The 24,907-nt window shown below is 41.7% G+C and overlaps 4 protein-coding genes across 4 annotated transcripts; all 4 read left to right on the top strand.

The window, feature by feature from the left end:
- Nucleotides 1-114: 114 nt before the first annotated feature.
- Nucleotides 115-6,165, top strand: LOC144211733 (putative protein MSS51 homolog, mitochondrial). The gene is made up of 7 exons (XM_077739165.1): nt 115-184; nt 477-645; nt 719-868; nt 2,527-2,651; nt 2,723-3,289; nt 5,541-5,634; nt 5,811-6,165. The coding sequence occupies exons 2-7, from the start codon at nt 488-490 to the stop codon at nt 6,007-6,009; spliced, it is 1,293 nt and encodes a 430-aa protein (XP_077595291.1). The 5' UTR covers nt 115-184; nt 477-487; the 3' UTR covers nt 6,010-6,165.
- Nucleotides 6,166-6,631: 466 nt separating this feature from the next.
- Nucleotides 6,632-8,650, top strand: LOC144211979 (putative protein MSS51 homolog, mitochondrial). The gene is made up of 6 exons (XM_077739555.1): nt 6,632-6,648; nt 7,068-7,214; nt 7,281-7,405; nt 7,562-8,125; nt 8,199-8,292; nt 8,361-8,650. Exons 1-6 carry the CDS (start codon nt 6,632-6,634, stop codon nt 8,569-8,571), a joined length of 1,158 nt encoding a protein of 385 aa, XP_077595681.1. The 3' UTR covers nt 8,572-8,650.
- Nucleotides 8,651-8,950: 300 nt separating this feature from the next.
- On the top strand, nt 8,951-13,390 carry cog7 (component of oligomeric golgi complex 7). Its single transcript, XM_077739737.1, has 17 exons — nt 8,951-9,531; nt 9,640-9,788; nt 9,921-10,037; nt 10,110-10,278; nt 10,355-10,437; nt 10,548-10,670; nt 10,744-10,942; nt 11,015-11,142; nt 11,231-11,385; nt 11,474-11,590; nt 11,648-11,713; nt 11,787-11,964; nt 12,036-12,176; nt 12,254-12,337; nt 12,421-12,535; nt 12,610-12,753; nt 12,913-13,390. Exons 1-17 carry the CDS (start codon nt 9,366-9,368, stop codon nt 13,077-13,079), a joined length of 2,301 nt encoding a protein of 766 aa, XP_077595863.1. The 5' UTR covers nt 8,951-9,365; the 3' UTR covers nt 13,080-13,390.
- Nucleotides 13,391-13,708: 318 nt separating this feature from the next.
- Nucleotides 13,709-23,397, top strand: LOC144211735 (ubiquitin carboxyl-terminal hydrolase 31-like). Its single transcript, XM_077739167.1, has 17 exons — nt 13,709-14,648; nt 14,738-15,596; nt 16,304-16,441; nt 16,583-16,671; nt 17,055-17,147; nt 17,225-17,360; nt 17,474-17,624; nt 17,800-17,980; nt 18,060-18,171; nt 18,232-18,326; nt 18,394-18,471; nt 18,553-18,682; nt 19,166-19,285; nt 19,350-19,575; nt 19,650-19,808; nt 19,890-20,042; nt 20,120-23,397. The coding sequence occupies exons 2-17, from the start codon at nt 15,030-15,032 to the stop codon at nt 21,574-21,576; spliced, it is 3,885 nt and encodes a 1,294-aa protein (XP_077595293.1). The 5' UTR covers nt 13,709-14,648; nt 14,738-15,029; the 3' UTR covers nt 21,577-23,397.
- The last annotated feature ends 1,510 nt before the right edge of the window (nt 23,398-24,907 follow it).

Here is a 24,907-nt window from a genome sequence, read left to right on the forward strand (position 1 = left end):
TCAAAGGGCGTAAACATCTTGCCCTTTTATCCCTCTCCTGTCTCCACTCCCATTTTTAAACCCCCCACCAGGGTAAATGAGAGGATGAACCCCCCATGAGGAGCTGTCAATCACTTACAATCCTGAAGTGAAGAAGGGAAAGGAAACTATCCTGAGGAAATTGCTGTTTGGCCGCCACTGAGAGGTATGACACTTCATATTTTTCTCTCATGCTGTGATATAGTATCTCTGGACAGCTGAAAATGCAATAAGGCTTGGGTGAAATATTGCCAAGGACTACTCCATTGTTGATATGGAGCATCTCAACGACTGTGTTTTACGCTCAAATTATGAGCATGTGGGGGACTAAGTGACACTAATGTTCTGCATTCCTGAACTACTATGAGATCATTCATTTTGCAGAAGTGTTGAATAAAAAATACTGGCACGAGAAGTTTGTTTTAGATAAACAAATAATTTTAATTATTTTCTTTTAGAGAAAACAAACATGGCATCCCTGATCCCAGCACTCCCTCAATCCTACTCTCCAAGCAACGATAGCGTCTTCTCTGACCAGTCTGGCTTCTACTCTCTGGACTCTAACGTCCCTGGTCTGTCCAAGAGGATCCTGTCCAAGCTCAACTTGAACAACTATGAACAGTACAGGTACTCTTAAAACCCCCAGAAAGTGAAGCACCAGAATTTTTTAATGAAAATGTTGGATATTGATCACTTCCAGGGCTGCCCTGGAAGGCAAAACAAAAGGAATAGCTTTCCGTAACTATAAGGAGATGTTCCAGAAGATGGAGGAGACCTTCCAATTCTGTACTGGCTGCAACAAACTTCCAGAAAATGTCGGTGAAGGGGGACCTTTGAAACGCTGTGTCAAGTTAGTACAACATTGGGTTGAATAGATGAAGTGTATGTTGTTTTAAACAAAAAAAATAATGCACATATTTTGCTGACTTAAACTCTTGAGATTCAAGTGAGCTCATTTTGAGAACTGTGGCTTCCATCACCACATATTAGGTTAAAACATGAGTAAAAGTCGAGTGAAAACCGTTGGCTTCACACTGAAAAAAAGTGGAAGCTATCCAGGTGTAAATATAACTAAGACCTTCTGACTGTGAATCATCTCCATGGAACTCGACAGCCCATAAAACACACTCCGGGATGGATCTAATGTCGTAATGTCCCCATATCATACTGTGCGGCTTTCTTTTTATGTCTACAATTTAGAGCAACAACTTGTCACAATCTGATCGCGTCAAATTCATTGTGTTGATAGATTAGTATGCTATTTGGTGTCCTTATGTAAAAAAATTCTGCTCTCTGACATTACCGGCATAAATTATTTACAGGCCAGCCAGGATACCAAAAGAAGTTCACACTCGCATAAAGGTTCATTTTTTGTGCTTTGTAGACACTGACAAAAACTAAATGTACACTAAGTATCTGCTAAATCCCAAATAAACCACCAGAATTAACTTAACTGTGCCACTAAGACGCAAATACATTACTATTAAACTATTAATACTCATAATCACATATTAGGTATCAAGTAAAATTATTGCACCTTGCCAAGTCATTTATTTTTAGACTGGTTTTGGGATCATAATTTGTGATAGTTGTAAACTTTTTTAAATAGCAAGAGTTTATGGTTTAGGTTGCTTCAATGTACAAGCACTGCTTGTCTTTCAGTCTTTTAGCTTCTACATGATTTCGTTCTCAGTTTAAAATTCAACTCTTGTTCATAATTGGAGAAAAAAAATGTTCCAAGTGAATTGATCTCTATAATAATACCTAACCTCCTACGAGTCTCCCACAGGCACACACACACTTACACACACATACACACACAAAAATTCTCAGCTGCTTCTGCCTCTCTCCAAGGTAATTATTGTTAGCAGCTGATGGTTAATGGTCATTTGCTGATATGCAATAAATCTACTTTCTCCATCAGTGCAGCAACATATTAACATTACTAATGTTTAAACCTCTATATTATTTAAATATCATTATTGCAAAATTAGAAAAGTTTACCATAACCAAAGCTGATTTTGAGTCACACTAGCCACTTTAGTGGAATTTGAGATGCTTTGGTTGTGTGGATGTTAGTAGATATAAATCATGGGACCTTTGAGGATGTAGAAACATAAAGGAAAAGAACCATTTAAGCTAATATTATTTCCTGACACAAACAAAACCCCCATGGTCTGGCCTCTTATCTATTTTCTATATACTACTGTAATTTGTGTATGTCATGTGAGGCATGCGATATTCTATTACACCGCAGTCAACCAGAGTGCCCGAGTATTGTTTGCACTTATTCTGAGCAAAAGCCTTAACCAAGGCCTGGTGAAGTTAAATATACAACTAAGGCAAAAATGTAATAATAATAATTTATTCTTTTAGAGCATTTCACAAGTGTGAGAGTGTTTTAATTGTAAGTGTGGCTGAGCTAATTTATCCTATTTTATACATGAAAGTGCTCTTCCTTCTGACTGAGACAGCTGGCTTGTTGTTTATCCCAATTCACCCTGACAGGTGTTTAAACGTGTACTACTGCTCCAAAGACTGTCAGGTAAAGGACTGGCCTCACCATAAAAAATTCTGCAAGATGTTGCGATTGGTGGCCATTGACAGGCTTGTAGAGTGGCTGGTGTTCACTGGTGAGTGCATATTTTCACGCCAAATTATTATTGCATCTTATAATGTTTCCATAACAACTTCACCCTTACAGGAGACCTTCCAATCCCTGCTGAGAATTGGTCCAATCCAGCTGTTGAACTAAATACATGGGAGGACTGGCTCTCACAACACGAGGACCCACTTAGACCTCGTCTGGCATCTATTCTGACCTGCTCCAACATGCAGGTCTTGTGGAAGAACGTCAGCCGGCCTAGGCCAGGCGACAATGACCTGCAGGAGTCCGTATGGCGCATTCAGAGCGAGTTTCTCTCCCGTGTCCTCACGGTGGGCTTGGCTGTGCGGCACTATAAGCTGGACCCTCACGCTAAACCGCTCACAATCCACATTGCGGGGGCCTCCCATAATGAGACAATGGGGGCAAGACTGACGGACTATGACCAGCTCAACAACATGTTTCCGGGACATCAGGGTATTGAAGTGGTCATGGTGGGACCGGAGGTGGTAGCGGGCCCCATCATGAGGCCCCCTCTTAGAGCCTTTGGGCCCAGGAAGAAGGTCTACATCAGTGCCTATAAAGGTCTATACCATCAGTTCTGGGAGGAGGTGGTCGAGAAGGAGGATGCTGCCAAACCGGATCTGGTGATTGGATTTCATCCGGGTATGTTAACTCACCCAAAAAAATGCATCTATATTTTGCAAGGAAGAGACATTTAATCAAAATGATTTAGGAAAATAAAAAAGAAAGGTTACAGGGGACTGCCAAGTTAATAAAATTCATTTTAGCATAATTATTTTTGGGGTTTTAACATTGGAAATTCAAAAAGGTTTGATTAATTCTGCTTGAAAGTAACAAAATCAAGTACATTTTAGCTAATATCTCTTTAATCATCTCAAGGTATCTGCAGTTTATAACTCATAAAATGAAATATTCACCTTGGCAATAACGAGTAGAGGTCAAAAACAATATATTCTCTCCACTTATCCTCCCATCTTTTATAGAATAGAGCAAATTAGATGTTTATCTTGCTCAACCTGCTTTGTTCATTAGGCCCTGGCTTTTATTAGGATTGCCGGTCATTAATGGGAACAGCTGGAAATACGCTTTTCCTGGCTCACGATATAACGTCCGCTATATGACCTGTTAGAAAGCACGGGGCGTATTAACCCAGCCCACACTTTAAGTCGTAAATGAAGCAATTCCACCTTCCTTTGTTATTCATCATTGATGTATTTTATTATCATAGGAACAGTTGAGAAACATTTTTCACTTGAAAAAAAACAGTCATAAAAACATTGTTAACATGTAAAATGTACAGCATTCACCTTCACCTATGCATTTATTAGATGAACAAAGATGACAAAAAAATATATAAGAATGCAATGGTCACCCACACAGTGTCAGCTCATAAAAGTGGCAGTATACACTCACACATCCTATATGAGATTGCACCAGCAGTCTGTAGTGCGACCCTTTAACCCACCAAGCAGCAGACAAAGCCCGACCTGGCTGCACCCATAACCTCCACCCCCCGGCGGCTCACTTATCACCACGTGGCGCCTTCTAAATATACCATCAGAATCCATCATGCGCTGAGTAAACTGCTCAAGAGAAGTAGATCAACTGGCCCAAAAGACATTATGACTTAGCTTTAGTGAGAGGAGGCAAACAAGTGTATGAGAACCCTGATACATAATTCTGGATGGGAAGTTGTGTTAGATATTAATTTTCATTGTTAATTTAAAAAGGTAAAAAAAACACATTAAAAGAGTTTGTGGGTTTTGAATTAAAAGTAATAGGGACAAGTTTATTTGAGACACAAGCTTGGTCAAAACCCAAATAAATAAATTCTTTAAATTATCGCAATGCATATTATTGTATACTAAATAGATAGACTTAATAACTCGAGTGACTTTAAAATGCAATCCTGATTAAATTTATGTACTGGCAGGTTATAATGCAGAAATAAACAAGGTTGCACTATAAAATGCATCCATTTTATATTATATTGCAAAGTCAAATCAACCATACAAAGCATCCGAGACTAAACTAAACAAGGCTGATCACGTGCAAACACTGCATGAGATATGACATTTAAAAGTAAAATATGCAGTATAAACACTGTACACTGCACAAACCTCAGTAAACTCTCCCGTTTAATTAGACCTAATTGTATCAGAAAATCTCTAAAAGACATTCCCCTGAGCTAATCTAAATCTTTATCCTGCGTAAAGGCCAAATTCTCATTAGTGCCACATAATTATTGCAATTAATAGCCAGAGTGTGCTTCATCTTCCCGAGGGGTTGAAACATGAAATCCTTGCTTAATACTTTATCATGATGGGAAGTGCTAACCTGGGGCATTGTAGGACAGCTGAAGCTTAAATGAATTTGTTCAATTGGCTACACTCATATTTCCTATGGGTGTGGCCCCCCATTGTCAGCTAATATCCAGCCTTAACATATAAGACCCCATCAACAGACCAAGAGGCGACATAGCCCGCTGGAGGACGGATAAACTGGGGTGGATTTACCAAAGCGTTTGATTTCTAGTGGGGATCGAAACCCTGTGAAGGATGAGCTATTCATACGACCAATAAGTCAACATCAGAGTTAAAGTGACAACTGGAGGCTAATGTGAGGATGTGTGATCTGTTGGGCAAGTTGAGACCCCCATTCTTGATCTCACTTCTCAAAAGGAGTGTCAACAGGCCAGATTGGATTTGCACCCAGTGGGGTAAAATACATTGCTGGGCCCTTTTATTACTATCTGAATTCTACTGGATGGAATTGTGTGTTTTTTTTCAGATATTTAACTCTTAGACAGGAATTTAGTTTAACATTTGAGAAGCCTTTAACACTCATTAGTAGTATTTTCTTATTAGTGTGCTAATTAGTCATCATCTTGCAGGTTTCCATGCCAACCAGGGTCTGGTGGAGGGTTGGCTCCCCACCCTTCTGCTGCTCCGAGACTACAACATCCCTTCCTACTTCACTCTGTACAGGTTAGTCATCTAAATTCATACATTTGTATCACATACAATCATCAAATGAAGACTTTGAATGACAGAAAATCTCCATCTTGGGTCAATTTGATTGGATCATTGCTTCATTAATTGATGTATTGCTCCAGATTGGGTATGTGGTTTCATATTTTAAAGCACATTTTTGGTTATAACAGCGACATGGAGCTCACATACTCGCTGCAGATCCTCTTAGAGTTGGAGATGGATATCAAAGAGAGTGGGGCCAATCCGTTCTCGTCACAGAAGCCAGAGCAGGTGCAGGCCTGCCCCAACAAACCACCGGTGTACTGTAATTCTCACTATATCGCCTTCCATGGATTGAAGCCACAGCAAGAGTTTGAGGCAATCAACTAAAGGATCATATACAGAGGATGGACGAATCACTTTCAAATTATTCTAGTGTGCCTTATAGTTATAAAAATCTTCCCTTTCTAATTCCCTTATAGTATTAAAGCTTATTTGTATTTATTTTTTTCACAAATGGCATTTACAGCAGAGTGGCGCAGCAGAAGAATTACCCAGAGGTTGTAGAGGTAAAACAATGAATGCTTTTCTAATAAACAGTGATACTCAAATCATAATATTTTCCCCTTTTGCTTTGTTGCTCACTTGACATTTGTTTTTCTGTTTGGAGTCGCTGTCCAAATGAACCGGTGCTGGTTGTCTTCTTTGTGACACTGCCCTCCAGTGGGTCTATTATGTCAGTACCCGTCGACTTCAGTACCAATTCTAATTCGAATTTATATGAATATAAAACGACCTGTTGTTATGAGTGTAAATTCAAATGATTTTAGTTTTACAATAACTTTTGGAACATAAGGTCATGGCATATTTTTGTAGCGTGTGTAGGGCGTAGTGGTGTGTTTTTCTGTGTCAAATCTTGATGGAAAAGAACAGGTGTTTTAAAGTTCTGCCCTTTGCTGTCGAAAGAGAGCAAGACGGAAGACTACCATTAACTTAAAAACAAAGCTCCAAAATGGCAGAGGAAAAGAGGTATGTTCATCTTTCAAGGCAATTTTTTTGCGTGTATTAGAAAAGAACAAACTTAGGTAGGGGGGCACTTCTTCAACATTATACTCACGGTGTCAGAGTACAAACCAATCATGCTTGAATGACAGTTTGACTATGATTTGACTGTTTTCCAACTTCAGCAATACATATTCCATACTATTCGCTAATTTATTTTCCGTAGATCTTTTTTGACCGGGTTGTCAAGCAATCCGTGTTAGGATATGTGAATAACAATTTTATGTGGGGTTAAAAATAGCTAAAGCAGTATATGGTGATGTTTGTCAAATGACGAATGCATGCAATTTCACCTCACAAATGCAAATGACAGTATGATGGAAGATGATGTCCAACAAGCATGCAAACCTCCTGATGCATATTTTTTTTGTCCCATCCTTTTCCAGACTACCCGCACGGACAGATGCACCCAAGGCATTCCGTTCCCAAAAGGAGATGTTTGAAAAGATGGAGGAATCTTTTAAAGTCTGTGCGCATTGTGAGAAGAGCTCAAATCAGCTGGCAAACCCTCAAAGTCTGAAGCGCTGTTCCAGGTCCACAAAAATCAAATCTAACATGTCAGCCTCACTGAACTCAATAATAAAATTTTGATTTTGCAGATGCTTAAATGCTTATTACTGCTGCAAGGACTGTCAAAAGGTCGACTGGAGTAAACACAAAAGGTTTTGCCCACAACTGCGTCTCGCTGCCATGGACAGGGTAGTTGAATGGCTTGTGTACAAAGGTGTGTAAGTAAGAATATCTCATAACAAAAAAAAGTATTTTGTGTATGTCCATGTTTGAAGAAACATGCATGGATGACATAGATTGTATTAAGGAGCACTGGGTGAAGTGTAGAGTGACATTTTAAATGACTGGATTCTTTAAAATGACCCTTCAGGAGATCTTCCATTCCCCACAAACAAATGGTCAAAGCCAGAGTCCGAAATTAAGAACTGGGAAGACTGGCTGGCCATGCAGGGTGATCTTGCCCATTGTCTGGACCCCATTTTGACAGGATTAAACATGGAGAAATTGTGGAACGACGCAAGCAGGACTCGACCTGAAAATAAAGACTTGACAGAGTCCATCTGGAGGGTTTGCAGTGAGTTCTTTTCCAAACCTCTTACCATTGCCTGGGGAATGAGGCTGTTTGGCCTGAATCCATATTCCAAACCTCTCACCATCCACTTGGTGGGAGCTGGCCAGAACGAGACTCTTAGGGCAAAATTGACAGATTACGATGAGCTAAATAAGATGTTCCCGGGTCACCAGGGAATAGAAATTGTAATGGTGGGACTAGATTTGATGAAGGGGCCCATCACAAGGCCTCCACTGAGATCCTTTGGGCCTAGGCAGAGGGTCTATATTAGTGCCTATGAGGGCCTCTACCATCAATTCTGGGAAGAAGTGGTTGAGAAAGAGGAAGCAGCCAAGCCTGATCTGGTGGTTGGATTTCATCCTGGTGAGAAAAAGTTATACTATTTAATTTAACAAGTTGATTTTTTTTAGTTTAACTATCGTTTTGTATTGTCTAGGATTTGATGCAAGTCAGGGGTTGGACCAAGGTTGGCTTCCCACTCTTCTACTTCTACGGGACTATGAAATTCCTTCTCTTTTTACTGCTTTGAAGTGAGCATTTGAATTGTTATTTTCTTCCTATTTTCATCGTGATAAGCTTCTTGTCTCTTTATTCGCAGTGAGGCAGAGATGACCTATTCATTGCAGATTTTGCTGGAGTTGGAGATGGATATGAAAGCAAGTGGGGCCAACCCTTTTGCATCACTCAAACCAGAAGTTGTTGGCATGTGTCCTAACAAGCCACCTCTCTATGGGAACTCACATTACTTTTGTTTTCAAGGTTTAAAGGAAATTATAGAGTTTGAAGAGGGAGATGATGCCTCCACATAAAGCTCATTAGTCAGTTTAATTGTGATATACTAACTCATAATTGGATATTGGTGTCTTTATTTGATTGACTTCATTTTTAACAAGAAAAACCCCACACATTTTAAAAATAAATAAAGGAACTGACAAATTATTGAAATTTAAGAGGCATTGATTGATTTGTGTCTATATTTATGACTCAGTATTCTGACTAGGTATGCATGTTGAAAAATGTTAAATCTTTTCAAAAGTATATGTATACACGGTTGGTTTTCCACATATTTGACAATTTGAAAATCAGTTTAAAAATTGACAACTCAATATAGTTGGATAGCACTGATACAGAATGGCCAACAAAAGATGACGTCCGCCCGCATGCATTACTGAACTTTCACTGTCTTTCTCTCCTCCCTGTTTGTGTTGATCTTGTTTTATTTAAAGAATGTTGTTGTCATCAAATGTTAGAAACTAGACATTTACTTAGGACTGTGCCGTCAGTGGTTTTGTTTCTAAGGGAAGGTAAATAAACCCGTACATGCCGGAAACTGTTGTCACTATTACTACTACAGCCTCTGCAGTATGTGCAATGTCTCAAGCCGTTTCCTTTCTCTAACACTTTTTGACATCTAAATAACTCTGGAGGAGGCCATCGCCTTGTTGGAACTATATCTGGTTGTTATGATCATCTCATTCTCTTGGGCGATTTATTTTATATTTGTATCAAAACCATTATTAGGCAAAAACTAGCTGTCGCGCGTTAGCTATGGTTCGATGACATTTAATTCAAATCGAGTGAATGAACAATCCGAAATCAGAGAATGGATTACTCCAAATTTCTAGACGACGATTTTGACGTGAAAGACTGGGTGAATGGTGCATTTAAGGTAGTGCAGAACGATGCACCCGGGAAAGTGGATACGCATGCTGCGACGTTGGTGATGAAGCTGCAGCTTTTCATCCAGGAAGTCAACAATGCAATCGAGGGTCTGTATATTGCATATCTTCACTTGTCTGTCGTGTTTTCCGCCTAATTTCCCTACTCCTTTGTTTTGCATATTCCTCAAAGTGCAATCTTATCTTTTATTTGTGTAGAGACCAGTAACCAGGCCCTGCAGAATATGCCCAGAGTACTGAGGGATGTGGAGTCACTAAAGCAGGAAGCGTCTTTCCTTAAGGAGCAAATGGTTCTGGTAAAAGAGGACATCAAGAAGTTTGAACAAGATACGGTGCAATCCATGCAGGTGTGTTGACATGCAAAATATAATGCAAGTCCCCACTTGATCCTTGATGAATGCCTGATGTAGAATGGAAAAAATAGTCCACAATTCTGCAGACTTTAAAAGTGTTCTAATTATTTGCCAATGCTTCTCCAGGTTCTGGTGGAGATCGATCAAGTGAAGAGTCGAATGCAGATGGCATCAGAAGCACTACAGGAGGCCGATAAATGGAGCACACTCAGTGCAGACATTGAGGACATTTTCAAATCACAAGTACAACAAATCAATTACTGATTTCAAGTGCTATTTAGCCACAGCAGCAAATATCAAACTCTTCTTTTTCAGGATCTATTAGCCATCTCATCCAAACTCACCAGCATGCAAAATAGTCTGGCCATGTTGGTTGACACACCAGACTACTCTGAAAAGTGTGTCCACCTGGAAGCTCTTAAAAACAGACTGGAAGCCCTAGCAAGCCCCCAAATAGTGGCAGCATTTAATTCCATGTCTGTTGGTAAGTTGGGGAGAAAACAAGTTTTGCATTTTGCAGCCATTAATTAAGGGGGATTCTTCACCTTTTTTTCATGCAGACCAAGCAAAACTATTTGTTAAAGTCTTCTCAGAGATTGACAGAATGCCGCAGCTCCTTGCATACTACTACAAGTGTCATAAAGTGGGTAAAGCAATTTTGTAATCTTGTTTTAGTGCCAATAATGGTGAAAAATGACCAATAATGGATACCAGCAACCAATAAATTTCCGAAAATGTTTGTACACCTTTCAGGCCCAGTTGGTGAATGTGTGGCAGGACTTATCTCAGAGTGAGCTTCTCCTGAACCAGCAGCTATCAGAGTTCTATGACAATTTGTTATCCACATGGCATGCTCAGCTGCAGTGGTGCAGCCAGGTATAAAAAAAAAACATTAAACAGTTTAAATAACTTAAGTATTGCCGTTAACATTGACTTTAACATCCATCAGGTGTTTAAGAACCCCCATGAAGTGGTGACAGTACTACTCATCCAAATTCTAGGCGCCATGGTGCCCTCCATTCCCATTTGCCTTAACACGTGTATGGATCGTGCACCCCAAGAGGAACGACTCGACACCTTATTGGAGCTCAACAACACGGTGCTGACCCTGGGACACAACTTGGAGGCTGCCATGATCCCACACTTGGGTATGTATATTAAGAAGATGAATATGTATGCAAAATAGAATGGCTGTTGTAACCTCTGTCGTTTCCCTATAGGTGTAAATAACCTTCTGAAGGTGAATGAGTTGGTGTGTGCGCTATATGACCCGTATAAGATGTACCAGTTACAATATGGAGAGCTAGAAGAAAATCACCTTCTCATCCAGATCAGTGCTGTTCCCTTGGTGAGCTCCAGTACGATAAAGCGCATGTGCACCATATTTTTTTTTTTAAAGGGAATGTAACCTCCTTTATTCTATGATCTGTCCTCAGGAGCACGGAGAGGCCATTGATTGTGTGGAGGAGCTGAAGCACTCAGTGGGGAAGCTATTCGGCCTGGCAAATTCTGCCGTGGAGCGCTGTGTAAAACTGACCGATGGGCTAGGCGTGTGCCGTCTCCTTACGGCTCTTAAAGCCCTCTTCACCAAGTAAATTTTCCTTCATGTATAGTGTTGATACTGGATTCTTAAAATGATCCTGCAGCCTGCGTTGACAGTTTTTTTTTTCCTCCTCCAGGTATGTGTCGGACTTCTCAACTACAGTGCAGTCAATCAGGAAGAAGTATAAACTGGAGGACACACCAAATTCTTCTGTTTTCCAGGAGGATTGGACTGCTTTCCAGAACTCAGTCAGGTTTGGGATGATTAATTATTTAAATATTTAATTATTATTAATATTTATTCTTTTCAGAATCATTGCTACTTGTGGGGAGCTACTGAGACAATGCGGTACCTTTGAGCAGCAACTGTCAAACAAGTCTGTTTCAAGTCCTGCTATCATCACGGTCAGTGTGGAAAAAGTCCCTTTCATTAATCAACCCTTTCCATAGAATCATGGGCACGGCAGGGAAGTACCTGTCGGATTCGTACAGTCCTCGCACTCTAGCGGGCATCCAGGAAACCAGCACCGCTGACAGGAAGAAAAATCCATGGCAGGAGTACAACTACCTCCAAAGGGGCAGCACGGCAGAATACAACGGTCTTATGGAATTGCTTTTCTCCTTAAAGGTGTGATGCTCTTTAGTTGAGATTGTAGCTATATGAACTAAAAGTAACGCAAGTTTGTCTTTTTGTCACAGGAGAAAGGCGCCGGCAATTCCAACCTCTTAGCTGAGCCAAGAGCTGCGCTGACCCGACTCAACCAGCAGGCCCATCAGCTGGCCTTTGACTCAGTCTTTTTACAAATCAAACACCAGCTGGCTCCCGTCACTAAGATGGAGGTGAGCTTCTATGGAACTTGTTCTTATTCGGGAGAATTGGAGTGCTTATCTGGTTATCCTTTATTTTTTATTCACAGAGTACAGAGTCTCAAGGTTTAGGAGAAAGTTATGCTGAAGACTTGCCATCATTCAGCCTTTCGCCACAAGAGTACATTACAAATGTTAGTTTTGATCTTTAAGAAGGACTTTCTTTACCTATTGCTAGGTTATGGGGATGTTTTACCTAAGTGTCAACTACTTCCAGATCGGTCAGTACTTGATGTCACTGCCACTTCACTTGGAACCCTTTGTGACCCAAGAAGATCCGGCGCTAGAGTTGGCGTTGCATGCTGGGAAGTTACCGTTTCCTCCCGAGCAAGGTTACTGTTCTCTACTGGATATTTTGTTGTAGTTCATTGGCGACTTTGAAAAACAGCCTGGAAAACTTCTCCAGGTGATGACCTTCCAGAATTAGACAACACAGCTGACTACTGGCTGGGATCCATCGCTCGGGCAACTATGCAGACGTACTGTGACGCCATTCTGCTCATCCCTAAACTGAGTGTGCACTCTACCAAGCAGCTGGCCACAGATATCGGTAAATTTTTTTAAAAAAATCTAAACTACATACAATGCAATGTATGGAGTCATAAACCATGTCACCTGAAATAGTTTATTTCTGTGTATTTAGTTTAATGTGAATCACAGTGCTTATTCTGTATCATTCCATTTTCTTCAAACTTTTTGTGCTCCCCAGACTATTTGAGCAATGTGATGGATGCTTTGGGTTTGCAGCCGTCTCGCACCCTCCAGCAGCTGGTCACCCTGTTGAGGGCCAAACCAGAAGACTACAGACAAACTGCCAAACAGATGCCTCGCCGACTAGTATCTACCATCTCTGCCCTCCGTTGTCTTGACTACTAAAACAAACTTCAGTGGATATTTGAGACCCTCTTAAATAGCCATTTACAGTGCTATGTCCACTAAGGTGATGGGTTTTGTAATGAATATCACCAATGCATTATGTTACGTAATCAGGATATAGGAAACAGCAATTAAAAATTGTCAGATCCTTCTTTTAGTTATAATGATGGTAAGTTGCAAATTTTATTTAAGATAACCAACTAAATGTTTCTGGAGTTTAATATTATGAGCAATTATTAATTTTCATTGTGCAATTTTCAAACCTATTTTAAAGTTTACTGTAAATGTGTATATAAAACATTTACAAATTACCATATCTTGTTATTGCTACTTGAACTAACATCTATTGGTGTTGACAACCAATTTCGGATTCATATCTAAGGACAATTTGATTTTCAGATAATCTAATCGCCATTAGTTTGCCAGTCAGATTTAATATTCCACCTCAGGATCAGAAAGATGTATTTTTTCCTGTTAGAAAATGTATTGTCATTCTGAGCTGCTCCAATTTCTTTTATATTGTGCATATGTGATATTGTTGGTATTTCAAAGTTTGTCAAATCCCCCTCTAGGTCTCTCCTCCAAAAATATTTGATCTGTGGATGACTGACAATCATACTATTTATGAATAGTTTGACATCGGTTGGCAGCACATTGTGATTGTGATTGGTGGTGATATGGACACTGGTGGAGAGCATCATCCGGCATCATCCTCATCCAGCATCCACCTGCTCCCCTCCACCATGGACCAGTGTTCGGCTGCGACGTCATCCGTCCCCGCCCTACCCGCCTGCAGTGTCGCTGCCTCCAGATGAGGATGGACTCGGCACACGGCCTTACCGTCCATCCTTTTCCCGAGCGAGAATTAAGGGGTTCCGAATGCCACCCCGAGTGACAACCCCTACCCCCTCCCGTCCAAAACTTTGGAGACGGTGGAGGAGGACCGATTTGAAGAGTGGATCCGTACGAGGGGATGCTCAAGCACGAGCGACGCGCAATGGAGCACCGCTCGATCGCGGGGTGCCGACAATGAAGACCAACGCCAAGGAGCATTAAGGAAAACAAAACCATAATAAGAATTAAAAATCGCCAGCCTATTTGAGGATTCAACGTGGACTAGACGTGGTGGGATACCTTTTTTGGACCGGGTGGAGCCGCTCGTCGTTGAATAAAAGATGAGGGACCCCCGCCCTCCACATCGGATCCGTGGATGTTTATGTCGTGGGCAGCCGTGTCGTTCACTCGCAGCCGTTATAGAGACGCGATGTGCAGGCGCGCTTAAGAGAAGCGCTCTGCTCAGGGCGGTTCTCCATCACTAACAACATATGGTGTTTGTTTTTATGCAAGCAGGCCCGTTGGCTCCTTTTTTTCTCAACTACCGGCTCTTTAAGTGGAACATGCCCGGGCCTTGTGAACAACATGAGCGAATCATGCAGCGTGGGGGTGGCGGCCAAGTGATCTAAAAAGGATTTAGGAAAGTGTTTTTTTCCTCCTTTTTTGCTGGCTCTTAAAACAGATAGCATGCATTTTCTTTTTTCATCATTAGATGGTAATGTAGAGACTACTTAGGTAAACCAACGTTTTATTATTACTATAGGAAAACAATACATTTAAGGATGCTTATGATAATGACACAACAGTCTTCTTTCTGTTTATAGGGACCAATTGTTTATCTACAAAAGGTGGTGTTCACCCAGGACTGGTCGCCAGCCAAATGTAGGGTGCTTGTAAACAAACAACCATCTACTTGCCTTCAATGAAGAACTTTTTCTTAATTCCATTATGTTTTTGCAATGTGGAATAAAGCTGGTGATAACCCAAGCAACCACAGAAAGGACATGCAACCCAAAGACGGAAAATCTGCAGCCCAGGTTCAAACCTTAAACATCCCAACAGTGAGGGGAACATACTGACCACTCATTTAGCCTTGTCCACCAAAAGGCAGCCAAAATGTCCAAAGTGGTAACTAACAAGGAGAAGAAATCCTTCAGCAAGAAGCTGTTCCGGAGAAGCTCGGTCCGCTCTGTGGGCAGTTTCATGAACAGAGTTCTCCGGACTCTTTCCACTTTGTCCCATTTCAGCACAGACGAGCAAGCCGCCCGAGACGACAAGGACGACGCCTCATCCGTCCCCACGACCACCGGCGGGTCGCTCCAGTCTGACGACAGCGATTGTGGGGGCTTCCCCTTCGGCGACAAGGTGCCAGGCGTCTCCGGGCTGAAGAACCACGGCAACACCTGCTTCATGAACGCCATCCTGCAGTGCTTGAGTAACACGGAGCTCTTTGCCGAGTACCTGGCCTTGGAGCAATTCCGGGGGGCAAGTGCCGGCGAGACCGAGGCCAGCGGCGGTGCTGATGCAAAGCCGAGTAAATCTATTGGAGTCGTGGTTCAGAAGAAGTCCAGCCAGCAACAGCAACAGCAGGAGGAATCTGGAGAGGTGACAGAACAGCTATCCGGTCTGGTCCGAGCTCTTTGGACCTTTGAGTACACACCCCAACATAGCAGAGACTTCAAGGTAGGCCTTTGTACTCATATCACGTTTATATCTGTCATTAATTTCTTTTCTGAACTGATTAACCCCACAAGAGTTGTGCCGCTTATTGCCCCAAGGATTGCGAGGGTGCTGGAGCCTATTCCAGCCAACTATGGTCTCCAAGAATGGGACACTGAATTGGTGGCCAGCAAATCGCAGGGTGCATTGCTTTTTGCGAACTGGAATTATGGGTGACCTCAATTTTTATGTTTCAATTGGTAGTGTTCTTTTTTTATAGGACAAAAGCTAAAGCATCCCTGCTAAAACAAGGTCTTTATTAAAAATAAAAAGGTCAGGTTTTATGGTCAGAGTTGAAGCACAATTGCGTTGAATTGCTTTTGAATGTCGACTGACACCCACTCAGCAGCTTTCGTAACCAACCTTTTCATCCTTTTAAATGCTGTTTATACACACTTGATATTACATCTTGTGCTCAGCTATTATCATCTTTTCAAATTACATAAAGACAGAAGCTGAATTCTTCAAAGCGTGCCTATTTTGGGCTATTTTTTTTCTTCCCTACCTTCATTGCCAGCCAGATTTAGAAATGTTAGACAGTATTAATATGTATTCTTCCATTCCAAAATATGTACTGTTTGTGTCTTAGCATAGTTACTCAAATCCATTAAGGTGAATACTTTGATGCTTTAGAAAGTTGTGTAATATATGTTTGTCTATGGCCGTTCCAGAGTGTGGTGTCAAAGAGCGCCCTTCAGTTCAAGGGCAACTCCCAGCATGACGCTCAGGAATTCCTCCTGTGGCTGCTGGATCGAGTTCATGAAGACCTCAACAACATCATCCATCCTGACATCAGACCCCCGAGGACGGTAAACAGACACCACACTTTCACACGTCAGAAAAGAATTCAACTCATTAACTGCCACTGACAGCCATAGGCATCCTAACCATTTGAACTGGTACTCTCCCAGTACAAAAAACAACAACAAAATTTTCCCCTTTCTTTCTAGCCCCCAGTTGAGAACGAAAACGCCCCTGAAGAATCCTCACTTCCAGCGCCTGGCTCTTTTGTACAGGAGCTTTTCCAGGCACAATACAGGTAAAAGATCCACACAGCTACTGTTTGCTTTTATATTTGAACACTGCACAGTATTCTACTTCTATTTTGTTGACACATAAACACTGACAACATAAAATGGACCACATGGGACATACAGGTCTATATTGTATTCATGTCTGTTTACCTTTGTTTAATACAGTAGTATAGTAGTATGTCCATGTTATATTTTAGTGTGCAAATGCTAGCACATCATTCATTCTAGTAATAATTTGTGCATTTCACTGCCACTTGAAATCTTACAATGTCAATGCAAGCTAATCCATTACTATATTTTTTTTTGTTTGTTGTGATAGCAACTAGGTGTCACTCCAATGACACTATTTTAATGCATTCTTTCAGTTTTTATCCACATTTGTGTGCAGATCCTCCCTGACTTGTCCTCACTGCCAGAAACAGAGTAACACTTTTGATCCTTTCCTCTGTATCTCACTGCCAATCCCCGTACCTCACACTCGGTAAGTGTTTAGACAATGGAAACTCATACTGACAAAAAATATATATATAATTCCCCAAAATATCTCTCTTTTTGCAGGCCCTTATATGTAACAGTCGTGTACCAGGGCAAGTGCTCTCACTGCATGCGGGTCGGGGTGGCCGTGCCTCTGTCTGGTACCGTATCAAGGCTTAGACAAGCTGTGGCGCAGGAGACTAAAATCCCTTCTCAACAGGTACTTCATTTTTCTAAATTGACTTGGAATGATTTCTTGCAGACCTCAATATTAAGACGACATTTCAATAACCTTAGTGGCGGCACCTTAAAAGTTCAGGTTTTTCCATCTAGATTGTCCTGACCGAGATGTACTATGACGGCTTCCATCGCTCCTTCTGCGACGACGAGGATGACCTGGAGATTATTCAGGAGAGCGACTCCATCTTTGCCTTTGAAACGCCAGAACTCTTCAGGCCCGATCAGATCCGCTCCAAGCGAAGTGGTAAGACAACAATTCATTTATAGTTGTGTACCATATTACCCACATTCATTTTTTTGGGCTGCTATTGATGGCAATGGCTGTCCAATCCATTTTGACTATAAATGGAATGGAAGAGAATTTCCATTATTTTTCACATAAACACTTTCATTAATGAACAATTTTGTTGTGTATACAGGGAGTCCACATGCCAATCTCAACCAGAATAACTTAAAATACAGCACGGACAACAACAGATTATCCCCGCAAATCCAGGAGCCTGCAACGCCACCCCTCAGCCCCAATAAGAACACGGGGCCGGAAGAGAAGGTGGTGCTGTTAGTGTGCAATAGAGCTTGTGCTGGACAGCAAGGACGAAGGTGTGTGTGTGTCTCGCGAAAAGAAGCGTCTTGACACTTGACCTTGGACCTCGTGAATAGTGCGTTTTGAATCCAACAGATTTGGGAATCCTTTTATCCTCTACTTGGAGCGTACCGTCACGTGGGATGTTCTCCAGAAGGAGATTTTGGAGAAGATGCGTCATCTTTTGCGTCCTGGAGCAGTAGTGCAGGTATATGTACATCCAAGTCATTATTAACTGCAAGATACTAATATTCATATTTTCTTAAAGGTCGGGCCCTTCACTTTACGTGTGGTTGGAGTTGTCGGGATCACGTATCTTCTTCCTCAAGAGGAACAACCGCTCTGCCATCCTTCTGTGGAGAGGTAAGGCTTAGCATTCCTAATTTACTTCAGATGGATGTGAACATGTTGTTGTTTTGTTTATTTACAGAGCATACAAGTCTTGTGGTCCTGGTGGGCCACCTCATGTCAAAATTGTTGTGGAATGGGACAAGGAGACTAAAGACTAGTAAGTTGGACTTGGAGGCCAAACTGATGGAGGCCAAACTTTTGCAATAATAATAATAATCTATGTTGGGTTTTCTTACAGTCTCTTTAAAAGAACGGAAGATGAATACATCCCTGATGCTGAAAGTGTCCGTCATGCGAAGGAGCAGCACCTCCAACCTCAGAACTGCTCACTTGCTCAGTGTTTTCAGCTCTACACCAAAGAGGAACAGGTAATAGGAAATATTTCATGCACCATCCATTAATACAATATCCTTGTTCCATGAAATAATCAAAAGCACATTACATGTATTCAAAAATAGTAGAAGTATTGGACTTCAAAGTTAAAACCAATGAATTGAAGAAGTACATTACTGTATGAATAAATGTATTTTATAAATATGTACACCTTTTGAATATTAACGTTGTTCCCAAACATAGAAAGATGCAAAATAATATGCAGCTTCCCATGCTTTGGCTTTGACGTGCCAAATACCTTATTTTATCACTAGATGGCACTACTATATCATTTTATAGACACTCAAATGTACTCCAGATAATTTTCCTTTTGTAGTTAAATAAAATTGATTGGTCGGTCATATGATAAAATAAATTTGTCACATTTGCATTGCATGCTTTCATTAATTTACCTATAATGTTAAAATAATTAAAAAAGATGCTCTATCATATCAATGGCAATATGTTTTTTTCCCCAGCTTGCACCTGATGACGCCTGGCGATGTCCACACTGCAAGCAACTACAGCAGGGTAGCATCAAGCTGAGTTTATGGACCCTGCCGGACATCCTCATCCTTCACCTAAAACGATTTCGACAGGTAGAGAAAATGAGGGAACATTGTTCAAAATATTTAAACAAAACTCACTAATTTCTCATTTTAGGATGGAGATCGGCGCATGAAAATGCAAAACATGGTGAAGTTCCCACTAACAGGCATGGACATGGCACCACACATGGTGAAGAGGAGCCAAAGCAGCTGGAGTCTCCCCTCACACTGGTCACCTTGGAGACGGCCTTATGGGTTAGGTCGGGATCCCGAGGATTACCTTTACGACCTTTACGCCGTGTGCAACCATCATGGGACGATGCAAGGAGGACATTATACAGGTATCATTTTGCCCTTCCCATTCAGCTAACATGGAATCCATTTTCTCATGCTGCCCTTTTTGCTTAACCCCCAGCTCAGTGTAAGAACTCCATTGACGGGCAGTGGTACTGCTTTGACGACAGCGACGTTCATCCCATATCGGAGGAAGACGTCTGTAAGCAGACTGCTTACATCTTATTTTACCAAAGGCGTGCCACTATTCCATCTTGGTCGGCAAACAGTTCTGTGGGAGGTAAGTTGGAACATTCTCAACCCACATTTTTCACTTCTATATGCTTCCATGACCTTGACAAGCTCAATGTGTCTCTTTTAGGATCTACGAGTTCATCCCTGTGTGAGCACTGGATCAGCCGCCTAATGGGAAGCCGTCCACCCAGTCAAGCCTCGTCCGGTTCTTCCAGACGAACATCTCTGGCGTCGTTGTCGGAGTCAGCAGAGTTTGCTGCTGAACGGAGCGAGGATGACGGTAAAGCTTCAAATTCTTCTAAATATAGGATACGAGTGCTTTATCTTGAAGTGAATTTGTATTTTTCTGACATGCAGGCTGCCGACCTGTGGTGAGAGGAATGCAAAGGCAGACGTTTTCTTCCAGAACGTCCATCGCTAGTCCTCTAGTTCTAAGCGAGAATGGCCAGAAGCCCTCTTGGCCTCATTCTGCCAAGCTTCAACTACGCTCTAACTCTCCCTCACGCTTCTCCTTAGAATCCCACTCCTCCTCTCCAACACTGGAAATGATAGGCGAGGTGGTTGATACCAATCTCTCCACATCCTGCTTCAACGGTTCACCTAGAATCGGAGGTAAATCAGCCCTCGCATCTTTAGATCAAAATCCTAGCGGTAAACGGCTGATAGAGCAACTCCACTCCAAAGCTGTGACGCAGCCCGAATCTAGAAGTTTGTTGCAAGTTGGGGACAATAACAATCTAGTCAACCGGGCGGAACAAACCAGTCCTCGACATGGGACGAGTGCAAAGGAACAAAAGCAAAGAAATGTGGCCGCAGATAATACAGGTGGCAAACGAAGCTCAAAAACCGGGACGGAGAGTGAAAGGAGCCCCAAAAAGCGTCCCACTGCTTCCTCGACATCGTCCAGCTCATTGTCTCCTGCGTCCCCGGCTGTTGTCAAATCACCAACTCGAGCTCAGGCTAAGGGCAGCACGTCCAATACAAAGGATAAGAATGACGGACCAACCAAAGCCAGTAAGCCCAGTTCCTCGAGAATGGCCACCCCCTCCAAAAAGGGCTCGTCCCAAACTCAGGAGGGGTTACACCCTGACTCAGCCCAACAGAGGAAGAGCAACTCCCCGGGAAGTTCGCACCCTCCGAGAAGGACAACGCCCAAAGGAAGTGGTGATAAAAGCTCAGCTTCGGCGAGGACTAAAGGAGCGGATAGGAGTGCCAGTCGGGATTCGTCACGGACCAACGCTTTGTCAGAGAAAAAGGTTAACAATGGAGGTCCTCCATCCAGGACATGTGCCGGAAGTCGTGCCGAGGGCAGGCCAGGACGGGCCGTGGAAAACAGGACCGTGGCCCGAAGTTCGAGTAGTAGTTCTTCCATGACCAGTCTGCGATCCTCGAGCGTGGTACCGCCATCCGTCACCCTGTTATCAAAAGCTCCTCGAAGGAACAGTAAGACTGAGGAGAAAGCCTTGTCCTTCTTCAAAACTGCCTTGAGGCCCAAAGACGCCCGTAAGTCGACAGATAGCGGGAAAGCGGGAGCTACGGATCTGAAAGGGAATGTGGAAGACAGTGGAGATCCGGCAAAAGATGCTTCCGGGAAGAAGTTGCAGAATTTAACTTCAGAAGCTTCTGTAGCTAAGGACAAAGAATCCACCAAAGGTTCTGCTGCAAGCCGACATCCACTCCTCCCTTCTACCAAATCCAAACTTTCAGAAACCACCACTACAAAAGAACCCTCAAAGAAAGAACCGGTTAAAAAGATCATGCCCTCCAGGAAAATTCCAATCAGTTCCACTCAATCGAGCCAAAGGTCCAAATGAAATCCACGCCAGGGCAGGTGACCATCTCGTTTTCCTTCTAGCGCAGCTCCTAACATTGAATAGACACCTTTTGGGTTTCTTTTTGGTGCTCAATGGTTTGCAGCTGCCATATTGAACTCCTCCCGTCCAATTTGTTCTATAATGACTAAGGAATGGGTTTTACCAAAGCACTTTGTAAGGATTGTAATGATTTCCGGGGAATACTATAGCGTATTGTAAATAAGCATGGGTCGCTCATTTACTGGAATGATTGCCTTGTGTCTGTTGCTTAATTGCAGAGACTCGAATGACCACTTCAATAGTACTTCAATATTGCAGGCACTTATTTTGGGGGAGGGCGGAACTGAAAACGAGTTGAAGAGCGTTGAACATTAACTCCGTAATCCGTTTTTTAACCGAATTATTACCCGAAACCTTTACCTCTCCTTAACTATGGGGAACCAAGTGTCAACTTCAGTGCCTCAGATAATCATACTATTTAATCGAAATTGTATAACTGCAGGAGTTGGTAAATTTATAAGTCAAATTGAATATTTATGAAGCACTGAATAATATGTAATTTCAAGTAACAGGCACCTCTGTAACCTTAATTGCTGTTTACATACACTTGATGTAGTTATTGTGCAAAAGCCTTCCTTCATGGAGTGTGTTTGAGACCAGGGGAAGAAAGAAGCATGTCAGTGGTAACATTCGTCAGAGATCACGGTTCTTAAATGTTTGTGTTTATTTACCTGTGATCACACATCAAGCCCCTTGAGCAACCACTCACCTGGCCGACGCCAACAATTTACTTGCGGCGCCCATCTTTGGCCTCAGGGCTTTCCGACTGCCACAATATCTCAGAGCATTCCTCCCAAGAAGAACACAGGGTGTATAAAGGCCATTTATTATCTATACGCATACAATGGAAATCTGCCACATTTGTTCTGTCCACTTGCACAGTCTGGAAATGATCTTTTTGTGGAAAAAATGGTGGCACAACTGTCATTTTGACTGTAAAAAGTTACGCTTTCTATTACAAAAAACTAAAACATTGAAGAATACTTTGTATTCACACCGTGCCGAAACTAGGGATGTAAAACGTGCAGCCTGAGGGCCCAATTCAGACCATTTTTTGTGGCCCCCAACCAGGCACAAAATGGTGTTTCTGTCTCTTGATAAAGCAACCCCTATGACACTTTTACCAGGTCAAGAAATAAGCAATTTAGCGCAAACTAAATAGCAAAATTAGTCATTTGGATGGGTAAACACAGGTCCAGAGTTACCCCTATTTATTTATTTTTTTGTCTGTGGGGTTGAGCACACAGACATGTAATTTATATGCACAGAGAAAAAGCTCAGCAGCTAAAAAAAGAGAGATGTGTTGAGAAGTATGCACTTGCCAGAATGACCAAAACTACGTGTTGATTGCCCAATTAACTTCCTGCAGAAGAGCCTCTGTCGTTGTGTGATTTAAACATTTGCATTGGATCCCAGCAGACTGTGCAAGTGGCCCCTCAAGTGTATAATTATATATGGCGTTGGAGGTGACTCCTCATCACCGCTTTCTTCACACAAATCACGGTTCATGTGAAAATTGTTGCATGATGACTTGCTTCTTCTGCATGCACTAAACTATGCAAGCAATCTCTTGCTCATGGCCGCCGCTGAGTATGTTGACGTACAGCTCTTGGATGTGTACATAGTATTTCTTAGTGTTCTATTTTTCCAAAAATGCCAGCATCAGTGAGCATGTGAAGGCATTGTTTATTGACGCTTTGTTTGCACAACTCTATATTTTGTATGAATGTTACCAACTGCTCATTTAACCTTCTCAAAAGTAAACAGACTCACTTGAAAACAAAGATCGTAGTGTTTTTTTGTCTGAGGCTTAATAATTGAGATTCAGCGGGATAGATATTGTTGTCAATGGTAGTGTATATATATTATTATAGTCAGTCATTTTTAGTGACTAGTTGTCACCTAAGAAATACTCATTTTTTCCTTCCTACTCAGTGCAAAGTTTAATCAGCATATTTATTGTATTTTTCTTTGTGAGAAAAATACATTGTTTTCCCACCAACACAAGAGGTAAAATATATTACATTATATTGATGGAATAGGAAAAAATTAACAGTCCATTTCTTCTTGTCTCCTCTTGGTGGAGCTCCATATTTGCTGGAAAATCGGCCCAAAATAACAGCTGAGGAAATGGTTGCAATACTCAATTTGTCCCTGAAAAACGTGCTTTTATTTGAACTGGTTACTTGTATTATTAAGATGAATGGTAGGGTCGAAAAGCCCAACTGCGTTATTAAACTACAGCAGTGTCATTTATTTAGGCAGTGATTCAATTGTACTTTTATTCGTTTGGCCCGAGGGTGGGAGTAGTAACCCCACCTTTTTGTCTTTCCCTTCTTGTAATTTTCTATAAATGTCATCAATTTCACCGACTGCTTTTTTACCTCGTCCTTTTCTCCCTTTGGGAAGCGATAAAAATTTTCAAAATGGCCCACGGTGACGGGAAACATCCGTAGTGTCGTTTTTCCAAAATGGGGAGAAGTCACTTGAATTAAAATGCATGCACGAATGTCCCGAAAAGAAAAAAAAGTGACTACAAACTGGCACGAGACTGTGGTGCAAAGGAGCCAGACTCTTATGCTCACATCAATAATCATCTCCATTTTGTATCACTTCCAAGAGAGGCTCATTAGCAAGACCTCATTGGAGAATTCTCAAGTTTGATCGGAATTCAAGCGTGACATCGGCCTTGGTGACCTGCGAGAGGCGGCTCGTCTAACATGTGGAATGAGTTGACACGTCGGCTCGCCATTTTGGCTACGCCAGAAATGCGGCTGATGCAATCTCGCCGGATTGATCAGTGCAATCTCTGCATCTCCGGTAGCCAAATTCGATCCATATTGATGTTTCTGAGGCTTCATTTTGAGACACTTTGTCGAAGGATTGAAGAGGAAGGCCACCAATTTTTTTGCATTGAATCTTTTTGGTCTATTTAGAAATATTTTTTATCACAGGAGCTCATATGGACTTTTGGTCTTTTTGGCAAGATCCAGACTTTTAGTGCTGTTTCATTTTTTTCTGGATTCTACGAAACTACATCAAAACTAAAATAAGAAATTCTTGTATTGGGACTAAATTGTGTTGCATTGGTGTGACATAACCTATATTTACTCTATTAAATTTGTAAAAGTAATGTTTTCCAGTCATTTTTCTTATCATATTAATTGTAAAGAAACATTCTTTTGACTATTTTGTGATTATTCGTATTCAAAGAAGCATTAAAACAAAACATGCATCACATGACCTTTCAGTTATGCCAAAATAATTGATT

Source organism: Stigmatopora nigra, chromosome 18, assembly GCF_051989575.1.
Source record: "Stigmatopora nigra isolate UIUO_SnigA chromosome 18, RoL_Snig_1.1, whole genome shotgun sequence".
Classification (NCBI taxonomy): Eukaryota; Metazoa; Chordata; class Actinopteri; order Syngnathiformes; family Syngnathidae; genus Stigmatopora; species Stigmatopora nigra.